Below are 20406 nucleotides of genomic sequence, written 5' to 3'. Positions count from 1 at the left end.
TGATAAATTGATCATTTGGTGCTAGAAAATCACTTGCCATTATATCAAACACAGTTGAAAGATATTTGGTTCATTAAATGAAGCTTAACGTTGTCTTTGTGTTTGTTTTTGAGTTGCCACAGTATGCAATAGACTGGCACGTCTTATGGTCAATATTAGGTCACAAATGGCCTAAAAGAAACAGATTTCTCTAGAAACTCGTCAATCATTATTTTGAGGAATGAAGGCTATACAATGCTTGAAATTGCTACAAAACTGAAGATTTCATACAAAGGTGTAACTACAGTCTTCAAAGATGAAGCACAACTGTCTCTAACAAGGACAGAAAGAGATGTGGAAGACCAGATGTGCAACTAAACAAGAGGATAAGTACATCAGAGTCTCTAGTTTGAGAAATAGACGCCTCACATGTCCTCCGCTGACAGCTTCATTGAATTCTACCCGCTCAACACCAGTTTCATGTACATCAGTAAAGAGAAGACTCTTATGGGAATAACTGCAAAGAAAAAGCCACTTTTGAAACAGGAAAACAAAAAGAAAAGGTTCGAGTGGGCAAAGAAACACAGACATTGGACAACAGATAATTGGAAAAGAGTGTTACGGATCTGAACCCCATTGAGCTTTTGTGGGATCAGTTAGACTGTAATGTGCGTGAGAAGTGCCCGACAAGACTGTCACATCTATGGCAAGTGCTACAGGAAGTGTGGGGTGAAAGGTCAAGTGCTACAGGAAGTGTGGGGTGAAAGGTCACCTGAGTATCTGGACAAACTGACCGCTAGAATTACAAGGATCTGCAAAGCGGTCATTGCTGCAGTTGTAATAGAAATGTTTCATGTTATTAATGTCCTGACTATACGTTGTGATCAGCTGAATGCCACTTTGGCGAAGAAATGTTCCGATTTCTTTCCATAAGAGTCAAATTTGCACATTATTCCAAACTTTTGTCCGCCAGTGTATGTCAGTGCAATCTGTCTGCATGAGTGCATGTTACTTTAAACCGTACTATAAAGACATTTCAGGCCAATTCAAGTTATCAAACCCCTACTGGTTCCTGGTGGAACTACAGGGGGTCCATGAGATTGTAATAGAAATGCCAAAGCATAATTGAATTAAATGTAACAGTATAATTAAAAAAAAAAATCAATGCATGAATTACATTTAATCTAATTTAATGAAATGGGTTGTGGCAATGTTTAGGCACTTGCTTAGAATTGAGGCGTAGAGGACCTGAGGATCTTAATCCACACCTGTTTTATGTTTATTGTTCTGTACCCCGCACACATCTCTGAGATGTCTGTTTTAGCGGTTTTCATCTGGAAAGCATCACATTATAATTAACATCTGCTAAAGATCTTAAAAAGATCAGATTTACAAACATTCTGAATCATAAAGATCCCTAAGACGTCTGTTGAATGTCTTATTGACATCTGAGAGGAAACGTCTTATAGGCATATTCCAGATCAACAAACCATGTAAAAAAATAAATAAATAAATAAAAAAGTCTTCCAGATGTAAACACACATCAAATAGACGTCTGGGTGATGTATGTGTGCCATCAGTATTTGAGTAATTTGTAGTATCACGCTTTCACCTGAAGAGGGCAGTACTTTACCTGCTGTTTACACATTTCTGCACCACCAAATAATAAACCTGTGTACTATTATGTATTAATTTATGTCTTTAATTTGTGTGCAATATAAAGCAAATTATCTTTTATTTTCAACCGTGTGATGGAAATAAAGACTTGGAATATTAGCAAGGAATTTTCTGATAAGCAAAACCAGTGTAAATCTGTTGTTTGAATCAAGTACCTCGACCATTTTGTCTTCAAGATGAGAAAAAACTTCGGTTTCTCCTCCTAATAGCTAATTTTGCAACGTTATGACTGTAAAAGAAACTAAACTTATCAACATGTATAAACGCACTTTTTTTCCACACCTCTGAGATTAGCCGTGCCTCATTAAAAACGGGAAACGACATCTGTTTAACGCCTTGAGACTTCCTGCCCTTGAGGTACTCGGCGCGCTTTTTTCTCTCTTTCTCTCCTCAGCCTGGACACGTCAGGTGACCATGGCGGGAATGAAAGCCGCGCGTGCTTGAGGATTCTGCTGTTGCCATGGAGACCCCGCGTGTGTGCTGGAGAATAAATCTCGCGTGAAAGGAAAACCAACATGAATTCATTGGTGTTACTTTTGAAAATAGGTCCACATGTGACATAATATTTCAAACTCTTAAAAAAAAAACATTTTAAACAAGCCGTGGAAAATGAGTTTTATTGAAGACCACCAGCATAAGAGATTGAATGAGGGGGCTTGCGGTGTACTCTTGGGCGTTTTTTTTTTTCGTCTCTTATTATGCGAAGCACGTGCAAGATTAATATTCCAGTCGCGAGCTCTTTCACCGTCCCTGTGAGCGCGTGGTGTGCAAAACACAAACAGCCCCTGTATACATCCAATAGAGCCGTTCTGCATCTAAAAAGAGAAAAATAAATGCATTAATAAGACTTGATAAAATTGTATTCTCACAAAAAAGTGTACGGTGCTCATATCGTGTGGTAATACATGATAATCATGTTCATTTATCATGCTATTTATGTGGTATTTCAAAGAAAATACTGGTACTCCTATGCAGGGGTGTAGCAGTCATTTTAAAAGTGGGGGGGCACAGCTGTCAATAGGTGGCTCTCACAGACCCAACACTTACAGTGCAGTATTAATCTATTACAGTATATATTAATATATACATATTATTTACTTTTAATATTTGTAGTATTTTAAAGATGCAAGTGTTGCGGAATGAAATGCAAGTATAAAGGGCATCTTGTGGAGCACTTGCTTCTGTTTCACACATGGCAATAAAAGCCTGCGCACAAGCTGGTCTTGAATAAATTATTTAATCAATTACAATAATGACAATTGTGTATGTGCACAATTTTATTTTTTTACTCTGTGCTTGTGCATTGTGGGATTTAAATGGCTCGAGTGTTTTGACAATGTTCACCAAAATTCATTCAATTAAATTCAATTCAATTTTATTTCTATAGCGCCTTTCACAACACACATCGTTTCAAAGCAGGTTTACAGAATATCCGCATTAACAGACGATAAAACTGTAATGTCTATAAAGTCGATTAATCATCATTGTGTAATTTAGATAAAATACGATTTTTAATAGTGTTTAAAAATAATTAAATGATAATTGTATTAATAACCCCAGTGAGCAAGCTGTAGGCGTTCAGATACATTTAATGATTCAGTGACCATTTCTGGTGATGTCGTTCAGCAGATGTCTTTGAGACGTTTCCTCTCGGATGTCAATAAGACGTTCAGCAGATGTCTTTGAGACGTTTCCTCTCGGATGTCAATAAGACGTTCAACAGATGTCTTTGAGACGTTTCCTCTCGGATGTCAATAAGACGATCAGCAGATGTCTGTGAGACGTTTCCTCTCGGATATCAATAAGACGATCTCGGATGTCAATAAGACGTTCAGCAGATGTCTGTGAGACGTTTCCTCTCGGATGTCAATAAGACGTTCAGCAGATGTCTTTGAGACGTTTCCTCTCGGATGTCAATAAGACGATCAGCAGATGTGTTTGAGACGTTTCCTCTCGGATGTCTATAAGACGATCAGCTGATGTCTTTGAGACGTTTCCTCTCGGATGTCAATAAGACGATCAGCAGATGTCTTTGAGACGTTTCCTCTCGGATGTCAATAAGACGATCAGCAGATGTCTTTGAGACGTTCCTCGATATCATGAGCGCTCTCGGATGTCAATAAGACGTTCAGCAGATGTCTGTGAGACGTTTCCTCTCGGATGTCAATAAGACGTTCAGCAGATGTCTTTGAGACATTTCCTCTCGGATGTCAATAAGACGTTCAGCAGATGTCTGCGAGACGTTTCCTCTCGGATGTCAATAAGACGATCAGCTGATGTCTGCGAGACGTTTCCTCTCGGATGTCAATAAGACGATCAGCTGATGTCTTTGAAACGTTTCCTCTCGGATGTCAATAAGACGATCAGCAGATGTCTTTGAGACGTTTCCTCTCAGATGTCAATAAGACGTTCAGCAGATGGTTCAGCAGATGTCTTTGAGACGTTTCCTCTCGGATGTCTATAAGACGTTCAGCTGATGTCTTTGAGACGTTTCCTCTCAGATGTCAATAAGACGTTCAGCAGATGGTTCAGCAGATGTCTTTGAGACGTTTCCTCTCGGATGTCTATAAGACGTTCAGCAGATGTCTTTGAGACGTTTCCTCTCGGATGTCAATAAGACGATCAGCTGATGTCTTTGAGACGTTTCCTCTCAGATGTCAATAAGACGTTCAGCAGATGGTTCAGCAGATGTCTTTGAGACGTTTCCTCTCGGATGTCTATAAGACGTTCAGCAGATGTCTTTGAGACGTTTCCTCTCAGATGTCAATAAGACGATCAGCAGATGTCTGTGAGACGTTTCCTCTCGGATGTCAATAAGACGTTGAGCAGATGTCTGTGAGACGTTTCCTCTCGGATGTCTATAAGACGTTGAGCAGATGTCTGTGAGACGTTTCCTCTCGGATGTCAATAAGACGATCAGCAGATGTCTTTGAGACGTTTCCTCTCGGATGTCTATAAGACGTTCAGCAGATGTCTTTGAGACGTTTCCTCTCGGATGTCTATAAGACGTTCAGCAGATGTCTTTGAGACGTAAATGGTTTAGAATGATTGTAAATCTTTTTTGTATTACATTGAACATCTATTCAGCATTTTATTTCAGTAAGTGCATTATACTGTATTTATTGCATTTGGTATTTATTTTTTGTTTACATGATTATTGTATTTATTGTTTATTTGATGAGTGCTGATGACCTACAAATGAGTACAAAAATACCAGCAGCACCCTGTGTGAGGAAGTGCTGTTACACAAGGGGTTCGCATGTCCATCAGTTCACGTCGGCTTTGTCGGTGACGGGGGGAGGCGGAGGCGGAGTTAACGCGACAAACCACGCCCCCTCTGCGTCTGTACGGCAGAGCAACAAGTCGCAACCGGTCCGGAGGATTTCCCGTTGCTTGAGACACGATTGAGGCATAAAGGAGCAAATTTCTTTCGGATTTCCTGCTGTTTCTATGCGCTAATCATATCTGACTATCCACATGGACATTGATGGAGAAATGTATCCGCTGTGTTTGTGATGAAACGACGGACTGGAGCTCTCTTTGAAGGTAAGCGACGGATGCATTCATGCATCATTATTGGATACAGTATTGGATTGTTGTGATCGATACTAGATTTTCAGAATTCTAAAGAGGTTTTAAAATATACATTTTCGGTATGCTGCCCGGTATTTAGTCGCGATCACTCTTTGCCACGTTTGCAGTGTTTTCATTACAAAACGAGCTCAGTTCAGTCCTTACAGAAGAACATCTGTGTAACACTATAACAACCTTTATTAATATGAATACGTCATCATTAGTGTAGGCTTTATAACGCTTAACAGATCAGGCATTAATATATGATGAGCCAAATGTAATCAAATGCATTTAAACTTACTGTTTATGAACATTAATGAGCCTTTAAACATGATGTAATGTTTGTGAGCTTCATTTACAAGTGATTAGTGAATAATACTAATGAGCTATCTATTGTAAGTGTGAAGCTGTTTGTATTTGTACATATTGTAACACTGTAGTTATTAATAATAGAATAGAATAATATCTAATGTGTAACACACTGTAAAATAACAATGTTTGTTAATGTTTGTACAGTTATTATAAAGTGTTACCTACATTTGACATATACTAGTTACTTGATACATTCTTACTGATCACCAGTGTTGGGTGTAATGCATTATTAATAGTAATTAAATTACTTTTTCATTGACAAATTCAAGTAAGGGATTACTTAAATGTTTTCAGTAATTTAATTACAGTTACTTCTGATGTAATTGCATTGAATACAGAACAATTCTATATAAATCAATGTTAAAATATATGTTTTCTAATTTAATGCCGCCCCTTTAAATTCTTTGGCCAGTTCATGAATAATTAATTAGATTTTATATGAATTATTTGAAAGAATTAAAAGAACAGTTTCATGTCTATCCTTGTATTTTTCATCTGGTCGAGGTTGATACGGGTTTATTAGAAATAAGTAATGCAATTACTTTTAAGACAGAGTAATTAGTAATCTAATTAGTAATCTAATTACTCTAGAAGATGTAATTAATAGTTGGTAATAGGTAGTAATGTTTGTTGGCTCAACAATCTTAACGTATAAAAACAAATAGCTTCTACTCAGAAATGTTCATATTTTTAATGTTTTTAGCTTCACTTCATTTTCATTAATGTTTACAAAATATCAACGGTATTCTAGTTGTGCTGACACAAAATGACCATAAGTTGAATTTACTTAAAATGCATGATGCACAAATGCTACTTATATATTTTAAGTAAATCCAACATAAAAAACTAGGGCTCGTTTTTACTTTTAAATATTATTAAGGCGCATTATCTATTATAACTGGTGGGTAAATTATTTGATAACCCAGAATAAACACGGCACTTAACGGCAGTTTTACTTTCATTGTTGTGTTAAAAATACTGAATTTAATTCATTTTCATGTTGTGTATGAAAGGGTTAAACAGCCACAGAGTAACTTAAGAAGAGTTGCAGAAAGTAATTGAATGCGTTGCTCCTCTTTTCTGTAGAAAGTTTGCTTGTCTGTGTGTGCTTGTGTGTGTGTGTGTGTGTATGTGTGTGCGTTTGTGTGTGTCTGCGCCTGAGTGTGTGTCTGCGCCTGAGTGTGTGTGTGCGCCTGAGTGTGTGTGCGCGCTTGTGTGTGTGTGGGCTTGTGTGTGCGCTTGTGTGTGTGCTTGCTTGTGTGTGTGTGTGTGTGTGTGTTGTGTGTGTGTGCTTGTGTGTGTGCTTGCGTGTGTGTGTGTGTGTGTGTGTGTGTGTGTGTGTGTGTGTGTGTGCTTGTGCGTGCGTGTGCTTGTGCATGCGTGCGTGCGTGTGTGTGTGTGTGCTTGTGTGTGCTTGTGCGTGTGTGTGCTTGTGTGTGTGTGTTTGTGCATGCGTGTGTGTGTGCTTGTGTGTGTGTGTGTTTGTGCATGCGTGTGTGTGTGCTTGTGTGTGATTGTGTGTGTGTGTTTGTGCATGCGTGTGCTTGTGCATGCGTGTGTGTGTGCTTGTGTGTTTGTGTGCTTGTGCATACGTGTGCTTGTGTGCTTGTGTGTGTGTGTGTGTGTGTGTGTGTGTGTGTGTGTGTGTGTGTGTCTTTGAGTTGTGTACACCTGTATTAACTGGACTCTCCTGCCATAATATCCCTCTATATGCTTAAAAACACACCTTGCCCTTTGCGTTGACTATAATAGTGTTTGTCTTTGGACAAGTTACACAACCTTGGACAGAAAAAAGGCAGACTGTCCATTTTTCCTATGACGTGGACACCGGAGAAGAGGGTTTTCCAGGGCTGTTGACAATTGTTGACCTCTGGCACTAATTTCAAGAGCTTAAACATGTAAACACACACCCCTTATGAGTATTGTGTATGCTATTAGTGTCTATTATTAAAATGAATTAAACAGGAGTAATGATTATGTTGTTGCAGTGACAGTGGAATATGTGGTTTTGTGGTCGGTTTGGCTTTTACTGCTGGAATGATAAATCGGACAGTAATGCATGGCTCCTATTTCAAAAGGAAAATCATGCATGTTGTTGTTGGGAAAGATATGCGATCCACCTTCATGCACATGTAACCGGTCCTGCTTGACCTGCTCAGAGCGAGATTCGAACCGGTATAAACGTCACTTCCCTGGCCACAAGAGGCGCACTAGCGACTAACACTAAGGGCTGTAGCCTTTAGCGTCCTTGTTAGCATGCCCACCTCCTATGCCAGCTGATGCCGTTCGGAGCGGGTCGAGCAGGACCAGTTACCGTTCTGCCGTGTGTAACGGGAGCAAGCTTAACAAATATCACAAAATTCAAAATGTAGTAGTTTGATGCACTGAATTGGATTGAGCAAGTTTTACGAATCTTGCCAATTTTGTGCATTTCGCTGCATTTTGCAAACTGTGTGAGATCGCATCAATCTGTGTTGGCCTCCTTTCCACCTTTAGGCATGGCTGGATGTACAGGCCTGTGTGATCTCACATTCAGTCACAGCATTTATAAACAGACTGTTAGTCATTGTACGCCTGGTGTGTAGACTTTCACTTTCACTCACTTTCTAAAGCAGAGAGAGGTGTGGAATGGGTTGGGAGGGCACATTTCCTTAAATTTGCATTATTTCCAGTTCATGCATCCTTGTGGGTCTCCGCCAGTTTGTGCGTTAAAGTCACTGTTAAGTACAAAAAAGATCTCTGCCTTCGTTTTTGTATTAGTGGCATTTATAGGTGCACTCATTAAAAAGTTTAACTCCAAGAAATGATTTGCAATTTTGGAAATGTATGAATAAAATAATGATCACTCCGATGAGATGAGGACTCCCGTCAGTCACCTTATAAAAGCTGTTGTATTACACGGAGAGGATGATTGATAAACTTAATTGTTCAAATTATTAATGATGATTAATACATTGATTAATCATTAATGTCTCTAGTTGCCACAGTCCCAGAGGCCTGAAAACTTCTTGTTTCCAACACCCAACCATCTCTCTGACCTTGTTTTACCAGCACTCTAATCTTCCTCTGTGCCTGTAGATTTTCCCAGGGGTGTGTGTGTGTGTGTGTGTGTGTGTGTGTGTGTGTGTGTGTGTGTGTGTGTGTGTGTGTGTGTGTGTGTGTGTGTGTGTGTGTGTGTGTGAGAGAGTGTGAGTGTGAGTGTGTGTGTGAGTGTGTGTGTGTGTGTGTGTGTGTGTGTGTGTGTGTGTGTGTGTGTGTGTGTGTGAGTGTGTGTGTGTGTGTGAGTGTGTGTGTGTGTGTGTAAGTGTGTGTGTGTGAGTGTGTGTAAGTGTGTGTGTGTGTGTGTGTGAGTGTGTGTAAGTGTGTGTGTGTGTGTGTGTGTGTTCACAGCTTGGATGAGCTCCAGGAAAATAATCACTTTCCCCTCCACACAAAGTAATGTTTGGAATAAGAGATCTATCTATCTGTTTGCATGTCTTTCTGTCTGTCTGTCTGTCTGTATGTGTGCCTGTCTTTCTGTCTATCTGTCTGTCTGTCTGTTCACCTGTCTGTCTATCTGTCTGCCTGTCTGTGCGCCAGTCTTTCTGTCTATCTGTCTGTCTGTCTGTGCGCCATTCTTTCTGTCTATCTGTCTGTGCGCCTGTCTTTCTGTCTATCTGTCTGTCTTTCAGTCTGTCTGTCTTTCTGTCTGTCTGTCTTTTGGAATTTTGGTCTTTTAGACTACCTGTCTGTCTGTATGTCTCTCAATCTGTCCATCTATCTTTTGATCTTTTAGGGGCAGACTCACTAAACAGTTGCGCCACTTTTGCACATGGTATTTCAGCGCAAACACCCGCGTCTTAATTCACTAACTGCCCACAACCTTGTGAACATTTTCAACCAATCATCTGTAAATAATCAAGTGATGGAGAAGAGCATTATAACATGGCATATAAGTGTTTTATATATTTAGTGCTTGTTATGGGCTTGTTTTCTCGATACTCTCACTCTCTCTTACAGAGGGCATTTGGTTGGCGAGCTGTGTTTAGCGTCTGATCTCTGTGTGTGTGTGTGTGTGTGTGTGTGTGTGCGTGTGTGTGTGTGTGGCGAGGTGAGCTCTTATCACTTGCTTGTGTGTTTAAACACTGCCAGCTCTTTCAACCTCAAGAGAGAAAGTATGAGGCCTTCACCTGCTTCCTGTGACACTTTACATCAAAAGTGCATTTGAAAAACATATCGGCAAGGCACTTTACATGTTGAAGGAATAGCCTACTCAACCATATGTTGTTCCAAACCGGTGTTCTTCCAGGAAACAGTTGCTCTTTTCCATACAACAAAAGTGCACGGTGGTTTATACTGTTAAAGGAATATTTTGGGATCAACACAAGTTAAGCTCAATAATGTGGATGGCCACAAAAATGGATTCCTCCGGTTCCAGTGAGACACTCACAATGCAAGTCAATGGGGTTTAAACACAGAAATGTGACGTTTATCATTTTATAAAAGCACTTACATTAATTCTTCTGTTAAACCGCGTGTATTATTCGAGCTGTAAAGTTGTTTAAATCGTCATTTTAGGGTTGTGGCGATTCTGGCGTTATGTCGTCATGGCAACGAAGTTGTAAAATTGTCTATATCTTTCCACAGATCCGGTTAGTAAGTGATTTAATCACAGTAAAATCACACTAACACACATATTGTTTATGTCTTTAATGTGCACAGATTAAACCCCATTGACTTCCATTGGAAGTGTCTCACTGGAACACATTTGTGCTTTTATTAAAGAAAACGAGGGTCAAGTCAAAATGTATTTTTGTGGTAATCGACATTATTCCTCAAATGCAATTTGAGCGTAGCGTATTAATATTCCTAAGTAAGTCAAACAGGTTTGCATCAAAATTAGGGAAGAGTAAATGATGTCAGAATTTCTATTTTTGGGTGAACTGTCCCTTTAAGGCCTCTGTCACCGTAAGTAAATGTATCTCTGGTGTTTTGAATTGGACAAAGGCTCTTTTTAAAGCAAGCGTTGCATATCAGATGACGGTGAATTCCAAGAGATTTGCTTATTGGCAGTTGTGGCGTTTTAGAACATCCCGTGTAGAAAGGAGCATTAAACTTCAACAGAACGTTCCTGAAATTTCAGGAAGGGATATTTTTATTATCAGATCTGTTGAGCTTTTATTAATGTCAGACCGTCCACTCGATCGGGGCATTATATTTTGACAGTCTTTTGCATTTGTACCGCTGTAAGGCCCTCTCCAGGGATCATGGAGGAATATTCCATGTTGGGAAGGTTTTGATGGGATGGATGACTCATTCTCACATGCACATGATTAGACTAATGCGATTTGCCACATTTGACTTGTTTACCGGTGACTGGTTTTGCCGTGGCCGCTCTGAGCTTGTCACAATAAACCAATTCATTTCTCTAGGTCAGTCAATTGAATCACCGCTGGAGTTGTGAGTTTGAATTCAGGGCGTGCTGAGTGACTCCAGTCAGGTCTCCTTAGCAACCAAATTGGCCCGGTTGCTAGGGAGGGTAGAGTCACATGGGGTAACCTCCTTGTGGTCGCTATAATGTGGTTCTCACTCTCGGTGGGGCGTGTGGCGAGTTGTGCGTGGATGCCGCGGAGAATAGCGTGAAGCCTCCACGCGCGCTACGTCTCCATGGTAACACGTTCAACAAGCCACATGATAAGAAACGAGGATTGATGGTCTCAGACGCGGAGGCAACTGAGATTCGTCCTCCGCCACCCGGATCGAGTCACTACGCCACCACAAGGACTTCTGAGTAAATCTGAGTTCAGTCTTCTTGCATCTGGTTACCTGAAGGTAATTGTAGATGAACACCGTTAAGTGAACTTAATTACACAAGTTATGGAGACGCCATTACTCAGTAAATTGAGTCCACTCACTAGGTTTTGGAGCTTATAGTTGTTGTTCATTTTTAAACAGATCATCATGACGGGGCTCGTCGATCAGGGTGATGACATGGGCTTGGTGACCCCAATCGAGCTGACTGACCCTCAGAAAGAGGACGACCCCCAATGCCCCGCCCACTTCAGACAGAGTCTCATGTAAGTACAGCCCACCATTTGTATATTTGTATAAAATACAGTCGTGCATCAAAGCACTTTTAACACTAATCCTAGTTTAGTGTCCGACATCGTTTCGATAATGTGCAGCCGCACTCACAGAGGTGTTGCTTTTCATGTTAAACGACTCGTGTTGTCATTTTACCAGCTGCGCTAAAACCCCAGACATGCTCGTAAGTGCATGCATTTCTACTCGCTGCTTCCACAAGTCTGATCTTGTCCTCCTCTGACGGGTTTCTGGTTCAGGGTTGGGTCGCAGTTCATCCAGAACGCCACAAAACACACACGTTTCCAATCGCATGGTTTGAGTGACGAATGGTGATTCTCAGAAGACTTCCAGTATTTTACTGTTGGTACAAGAATAGTGCCGACTGGTTTTCATCTTTATATAGATACCACACCATCCAAACTACACATGAAAGCCCACTGAGGGGAACTGCACTGCGGGACGTGTGTGTGGGCGTGTTTGTTATGGATGTGCTATTTGGCCACAGATGAGAGGCCCATAGAGGACAAAACAATAGGACTCGTTAGATGGGAACAACTCCGTTCTCATGCACAAAGAAGCCTTTTCCACAGTGTTCTTTCCTGTGGATGTGTTGTAATTCAGTCTATATTTCACACATGCAAAGTAAAAATGGTGATTATTATTATTATTATTATGATGCAATTAAATATGCATGTGTGCATTTACATGGGAATATATGCATATACAAATATTACATTTGAATATATACTGAAATCAGTTCATATTCTGATTATTTATACGATCAGTGTTGGGCAAAATTCAGAATTTCACCATTAACAACTCCTCAGTGCATAAGTTGGATTGGTTAAATTGGCCACGCCCCACAGGAAGTTGAATTGCAATTCAAAGAAATTCAACACAGTGACACTACACACTTGCATTAGTCCTTTACACATCTTGTGACAAATAATTACTTTGTGAGAGTCTATTTATTCCCTAATAGGTAGAATAATTGTTTTTATTTACAGTTTAGCGTGTGTGTGTGTGTGTGAGTGCCTGTGTGAGTATGCGTGTGTGAGTGTGTGTGTGTGTGTGTGTGTGTGCCGAGTGTGTGATCATGTGCGTGTGAGGGTGTGAGTTTGTGTGTGAGTGTGCGTGTGTGATCATGTGTGTGTGTGCGTGCGTGAGTGTGTGTGTGTGTGTGTGTTCATGTGTGTGTGTGTGTGTGATCGTGTGTGTGTGTGATCATGTGTGTGTGTGTGTGTTCATGTGTGTGTGTGCATGTGAGTGTGTGTTCATGTGTGTGCGTGCGTGAGTGTGTGTGTGTGTGATCATGTGTGTGCGTGTGTGTTCATGTGTGTGTGTGCGTGTGAGTGCGTGTGAGTGTGTGTTCATGTGTGTGTGTGAGTGTGTGTGTGTGAGTGTGTTCATGTGTGTGTGTGAGTGTGTGTGAGTGTGTGTTCATGTGTGTGTGTGTGTGAGTGTGTGTGTGAGTGTGTGTGTGTGAGTGTGTGTGTGTGTGTGTGTGTGCGATCACCTGTTGTCACTCCCAATCAGAGATGCTGTCGGTGTTCTGAAGATCAGCTTTCTCAGTGGTAAAATAGCTTCCAAGCGGGGGTACTCCTCCCTATTTCGCAGTAGCCGTTGTGCAAGAGTCGATCACTATAGAAACCGCAACGTAAATACGATAAGAGTTAAGAGCCTTCAGTTTGTGTAATTAATCAGTCGGTTGTGTCTCTCAGCTGTGATGAGCCGTAATGCTGAAGTTGTCCGTTTTAAAGTTATTTCTCAGCTTTAGTTGTGTAGTAGTAATCCGAGCGATCACAAAGAGCTGTTGTATGTAAACGGCTGACGTGGATTCACTTCATGTCACCTCACTGGCTCATATTACACACAATAATGATCTTTTGCCGCCACCTGCTGGATAACATATTTACTGTCAAAAACAAAAAGACAAACAGTAGCTCTTAACACATCTTCACTGCTCTTTTATAGTCCTATTATATATCTTATTTATAAATTCATGCGTCAACACATTCACGTTTACATACGAGCAGCGCTAATTAAGGCAGCTGAGAGAGGAAAAGTGTACTACTATAGTGTCGATGCTGTTGCTATACGTGACTCGTTGTGCATGACGCCGCTGAGACTCACAGCATGTGGAGACTCATGCTACTCTCCACGATCCACACACAACTCACCACACGCCCCATTGAGAGAACCACTAATCACCACCACGAGGAGGTTACCCCCATGTGACTCTACCCTCCCTAGCAACCGGCCCAGTTTGGTTGCTAAGGAGACCTGACTGGAGTCACTCGGCACACCCTGGATTATAGTCAGCGTTAATACCCAGGCCCCAGATATAGAGTATTGTAACTAAGTCTGTCATTTCAAATTAAGAGTCCCTGGCCAAGATGCCACTGTTGAGCACATGAGCAAGGCCCTTGACCCCATCTGCTCCAGGGGTGCCGTATCATTGCTGACCCTGCACTCTGACCCCAGCTTATTTCACTGTATATATACAGAACATGTATAATGTGTGACCAAAATAAAGGCTTCAATTCTTCTATTCTGTTATGCACCAAATCTTGATTTTTCTGGTTATTATTGGAATGTTGGTTGTGCAATAAACTGCATATGGGATTTTATTTTATTTTGGACTCTTGAGCCTCAATGTTTGTTCCCATCATAGTAAGGAAAGACAAATCAGTTTAAAAAAACTTTTGGCCGATAAATCGGTCACCATAGTGATCGACCTCTACTTACAAGTGCAATAATTAGTCATTAATTACTGTCAAATTTCTGGTCCCTAAAATAACATTTTGCCAAGTCTTGTAATTGAAATGAATTACATTATAGTCATACTCGTGCAGTTCTAGAATTATGGATATTTCTTATTTGATGAAGAACCTAAGCAAAGAAAGTTTTTACAGTTTCAGATTTGTTTAAAATGTCCTCAGTGACTCGAATAAGAAACGGGAGTATTTTAAAGACTCGTTTGCATAAGAAGACAAACAACAACATTTGCATTTAGTGTGGACGAACGGGAAACGATTGCACGTATTGCTAGAGTAACTAAACGTGTGTTTCACGGTGATGTGGTAACTGTACGTTGTGTGTGTGTCGTTAATGCAACAGAACGTTACACAAGGATCGTGTGTGTGTGTGTGTGTGTGTGTGTGTGTGTGTGTGTGTGTGTGTGTGTGTGTGTGTGTTGACCATTTTGAAACATTGCCAGACCCCTGCACACAGAACAACCTCTTGATTCAGAGCTCGGATATTTCTGGAAACATTGCCGTTTCTGTGTGACTGTGTGTTAAATCATGAGAGTAGCGCTTTCACTGAAGAATCTGCTCGACTCACAGCCCAGTGTTTAAAGCTCTGCTAGTTTTATTTGTGTTTGTGCAGAGCAGAATAACACGAGGAAGCATCTGTGTTTCTGAATGGATTCTGTGTTGGACTCCATGAAGAGAAGTACAATCATCTACCATGATTCTTGAACAAGTCATTTACTCACTATTTGGGGGATTTTCTCGATGTATTCGTTTGTGATGTCACATCGTGTGTGGTATGATACCATTTTCATACCATTGTTTTTGTACATGCACCATGTTAATGCTATTCTTACATGTACATATGTAATGAATGCCATATGGTAATCATTCAGTACTGTGGTACACGGAGTGACCCTCTGATCCATCATTATACCAATGTTATTTGGCCATTTATCAAGTAACTGAAAGTACAATGCTTATATCATTGCAAGTGAATATGTTAATCATTCAGTATTTTGATATAATGGTCAATGATGTGACCATTATTATATATTAATTATATTAAATATATAAATAAAAGGTTAATCATTTTATTTGATCTGTTACATATGCGAAAAACACTGAATGTATATAAATGCGCTATAAAAAGTCGTCAGGATAGACCTTTGAACACTGAATGAATGTAGTTCCCTCAAACGTTAACTTATTATCAAACATTGTCCCAAGATACTTGTACTTGTCCAGCCAAACACCGTGAACATGCACTGGTTGTAGTTAGGGAGCCTGTTTTTCTAAAATAGACCACCATGTCCATTGTCATGTCCTTCATTCTGTTCCAGCTTCACTCAGTCACACCAAGTGATTCAATTGTGTAACCATCCTCCTGTTCTTTGCTTGAAAACCGGGAGAGGAGAACTGACAGTTGGCATGTTAGTATACATAGAAAGTATAAAAATAATTGGAGAAAGTACACATCCCTGAGGTGATCCCATGCAAGTGTGTAATGCATCCCATGCAAGTGTGTAATGCATCCCATGCAAGTGTGTAATGCATCCCATGCATTTGTGTAATGCTTCCCATGCAAGTGTGTGTAATGCATCCCATGCAAGTGTGTAATGCATCCCATGCGTGTGTGTAATGCATCCCATGCGTGTGTGTAATGCATCCCATGCATGTGTGTAATGCTTCCCATGTGTGTGTGTAATGCATCCCATGTGTGTGTGTAATGCATCCCATGCGTGTGTGTAATGCATCCCATGCGTGTGTGTAATGCATCCCATGCGTGTGTGTAATGCATCCCATGCCAGTGTGTAATGCATCCCATGCGTGTGTGTAATGCATCTCATGCGTGTGTGTAATGCATCCCATGCGTGTGTGTAATGCTTCCCATGCAAGTGTGTAATGCTTCCCATGCAAGTGTGTAATGCATCCCATGCAAGTGTGTAATGCATCCCATGCAAGTGTGTAATGCTTCCCATGCAAGTGTGTAATGCATCCCATGCATGTGTGTAATGCATCTCAGTGTGTAATGCATCCCATGCAAGTGTGTAATGCTTCCCATGCAAGTGTGTAATGCTTCCCATGCAAGTGTGTAATGCATCCCATGCAAGTGTGTAATGCATCCCATGCAAGTGTGTAATGCATCCCATGCAAGTGTGTAATGCATCCCATGCAAGTGTGTAATGCTTCCCATGCAAGTGTGTAATGCATCCCATGCATGTGTGTAATGCATCTCATGCATGTGTGTAATGCTTCCCATGCAAGTGTGTAATGCATCCCATGGGCATTGGCCCAGTCGGTAATCTATCCCTGCAGAAATCCATCATTTATCAGCTTTAATATATCAGACACATTTTCTTATCGGGCCGATATCTTTAAAATTCACATTTAAGTATTTAAGGTGCAAGAAAAGTGTTTTAGTATCTTTTGCTTGATGGATGCACCACTTGACATTTTTTAAGCTATAAAATAAGATTTGTAGTCAATTCTGTCAATGATTTTAAAAAAATGGAAACCAAGATTACATTTCTTTGCACTTGGCAATTGTGTTTTAACATATTAATCATTTGACAACCTTATGTATGACAACCAATGACCCATATATCAAAGTAGCATGCTATTACTTGCTAATACCATTATTGTAACGTGGTTTCACCACAGTATGTTTTTGTACAGATTCCCGTTCTCGAACTCTTTCTACTGAAACGCTTTTGTTGTTTATGACTCATCGGCTTTCAACACCATCACTGCACCATTAACAAGGGAAATTCCAGCATCCGCGAGTGCCGTGAATACTGTGTGCGCTCTCTGAAACCAGCTGAAGTTATGAACAATGATTTATTGTTTGTGTGCGGCAGATCAGGGAATCCGTTGAAGAGCCGCTGGAGTGAGATGAGAACTGAAATATTACGCAGTGCAACCACAAACATTGTGTTACAAACCACAACTCTTTGATATCTCGGGTTATGAAATGAAGAGACTTTAGATGAAATCTTTTGTTGCTTCTCCTGAGGAAAAAAAGACCCCAGTTGTCTCTTCTGGTCTGTAGACGTGGTTTTGGGTCCCAACACGGGTAAAACACTCACTGCAGTCATTTGCACACATTTGCCTGCGGCTGGAATGGGAGTCGAGCTTCTGGGCTTCGTGTGTGTTTGTATGATCGTCTGTACACACACATTTTGCATGACATTTGGATCGATCAGCCCTGTCTGAAGCGTGTGCAAAAGCCACAGATATAGAGTAGTGTGGAAAAGCATGTTCGTGTTGTTTGTATGTGCATATAAACATGGGTTTGTCTGTGACGCCATTCAAGGCATTTTTGCATAGTGATAACATTCATAAAGATCAGATTTGCATCTGCACGTTTGACCTATGTAGTCGCATCCCACATGATTTATTCTCCGTTATAGTGACTACTGTATGTCTGTGTGTTTTCAGGCTTCAACTCATTGACGATTTGTCATATGAAGACGTTAAGAAATGCTACCGAGGTTCAGTGAGTATCTTTCTGTACTGTTATAACTCTTTATATGACCTCTTTCATAAATAACTATATTGACATGTATGCATTTGGCTGACCTTTTATCTAAAGCGACTTGGGGGCTGTACACACTGAACGTCTTATAGCGCATCTCCGTGCTGTTTTTTAATTGTTACATTAATTGTATAAATGTAAATGTGCGCTAGATGGACGTTTTTGACCGTTGCAACTCATCTCACTGGTGTCTCAGCGTTATAAACATGTTCTTTCTGAATGACCTCTTAAAGAGAAGTTCAACTGTTAAAAACGTGTCTCGAGACACCTGCGTTCAGTTTTATTCATTGCGATGTGTCTAGCTTTTTTTAACGCAAGTATGTTTTGATGTAAACAGCCGCTTAAAGAGATGTTCAAATGTTAAAAATGCTTCTTGAGACAACTGTGTTCAGTTTTATTAATTGCGATGTGCCTATTTGGTGTGAAAGTCCCCTTAAAGAAAAGTTAAACTGTAAAAAAAACATGTCTCGAGACATTTGTGTTGTGTTTAATTCATTGCATTGCATTTAGCTTTGTTTAGCACAAGAACATGTTTGGTGTGAACGGCCCCTTAAAGTTCAACTGTTAAAAATGTGTCTCGAGACAACTGTGTTGTGTTTTATACATTACGTTGCATCTATCTTATTTCTGCAAGAACTTTATGGTGTGAATGCCCCTTAAAGAGAAGCTCAACTGTTAAAATCATGTCTCGAGAGACATGTGTTCTGTTTTATTAATTGCGTCTAGCTTTTTTTTTAGCACAAGAACGTATATGGTGTGAACAGCCCCTTAAAGATAACTTCAACTATAAAAAAAAAAAAACATGTTTCGAGACAACTGTCTTCTGTTTTATTCATTGTGTTGCATCTATATTTTTTTCTGCAAGTACGTTTTGGTGTGAACGCCCCTTAAATAGAAGTTCAACTATTAAAATCATGTCTCGAGACATCTGTGTTCAGTTTTCTTTTGGGGGGAGTTTCCATCTGCAATTAAGTGCTTAACATGATGCAAGATTGTGGTTAAACATTACAAAGCTTCTTACCATTTGAGTCACGGGCCACTTCAAACTCTTGAGACTCAAGTGGACCATAAAGCCACCGTACATTCATATCAAGTGGAAATCAGTTGTGACGTTTCCAGTGGCTTGTGTAGGAGTTTCTGCACTTGGAGAGCTTGTGATGCAAGAGAATAAACCAGAGTTTGGCGTTGTGGCACTTCTAGGCCAGTAAGACAAGTGAAGTTTATCTTGGAATAACTCGAAGACAACAAATGGTGTGCATCTTTGAATAAGCTATTGGGATAGTGAGTATGTTGACTGGTTGACATGTACAGTAGTTCAATTTTGTGCTTTTTTACTTTGTTAAACCAAATTAGCTTGATTTTATCTGTTTGTTTTGTTTATATGGTAATTGTGCTTACATGTGCTGAGTGTGACTCACATCCAAATGCTATTTAGCCGCTGTTTCAATTTTGAGCTTGTAACACCAACGCGACTACGCAAAGTGTTCATCTGCCTAATAGCAGGGGCAACAAGCAGGTCCAAATGAAGTTGCAGGATTTGCTGCACGTTGTGTATAAAGTTGATGGTCAGACGTTAGCTTGAAAAACTAAAATCGATCAAAAAACTCTATCAGGTGTGAAAGGTTTGTTTTTCTTCACAGACTGTCAGCAAATACAACTCGCAATACCACAAACTCTTCTCAGCCGTTCCAAAGGAGGAGATACTGATGAAGGGTAACGTATCTGACTTATATGTTCTTTTCAGTAAAATAAAATCTATTCATATAGTCTACGTTAAATTGAATACATTTTTACCTTTAGATCAGAATTTACATTGGACATCAAGTGGCGACCCAACACAGAATCAAATATGAAATGCATTAATATGTTACAACAATTTTAGATTATGTTTTTTTTTATTTTCTCCCCAATTTGGAACACCCAATTCCCAATGCGCTCTAAGTCCTCGTGGTGGCGTAGTGACTCGCCTGAATCCGGATGGCGGAGGACGAATATCAGTTGCCTCCACGTCTTCGTCAATCCACGCATCTTATCACGTGGCTTGTTGAGTGTGTTACTGTGGAGACGTAGCGTGTGTGGAGGCTTCACGCTATTCCCCGCGGCATCCACACACAACTCACCACACGCCCCACCGAGAGCGAGCCACAAGGAGGTTACCCCATGTGACTCTACCCTCCCTAGCAACCGGGCCAATTTGGTTGCTTAGGAGACCTGGCCGGAGTCACTCAGCATGCCCTGGATTCAAACTCACGACTCCAGGTGTGATAGTCAGCGTCAATATTCGCTAAACTACCCAGGTCCCATGCCCAACTATTATCAAAATTATCAACATCACATTGGCTGAAAAAGAAAATTGGACAAATTTTTTATAATTTTGTCTCCCTTTTAAACATTAATAAGCCTATTTGAGAAGCAGAGCTCATCGTTTACCAGATTTAGACTGAATATAAA

The 20406-nt window shown here is 40.4% G+C and overlaps 1 protein-coding gene across 2 annotated transcripts in view; it reads left to right on the top strand.

Annotated features, from left to right (window-relative positions):
• Positions 1-5010: 5010 nt before the first annotated feature.
• The window catches only part of LOC127640139 (GRAM domain-containing protein 2A-like), a 25056-nt gene continuing 9660 nt past the window's right edge, over positions 5011-20406 (top strand). Inside the window, exons 1-4 of one of the 2 annotated variants that reach the window (XM_052122553.1) lie at positions 5011-5202; positions 11536-11657; positions 17859-17916; positions 19596-19668. In XM_052122553.1, coding sequence (XP_051978513.1) covers positions 11542-11657; positions 17859-17916; positions 19596-19668 — 247 coding nt within the window. In that variant the 5' untranslated portion in view covers positions 5011-5202; positions 11536-11541. Of the gene's footprint in view, positions 5203-11535; positions 11658-14839; positions 15215-17858; positions 17917-19595; positions 19669-20406 lie in introns of those variants that run through there. The other variant, XM_052122554.1, reaches the window with a different exon arrangement.

Source organism: Xyrauchen texanus, chromosome 49 (genome assembly GCF_025860055.1).
Source record: "Xyrauchen texanus isolate HMW12.3.18 chromosome 49, RBS_HiC_50CHRs, whole genome shotgun sequence".
NCBI lineage: Eukaryota > Metazoa > Chordata > Actinopteri > Cypriniformes > Catostomidae > Xyrauchen > Xyrauchen texanus.
Note: the sequence above shows the minus strand (reverse complement) of the source record. Positions and strands in the feature narration are given on the sequence as shown.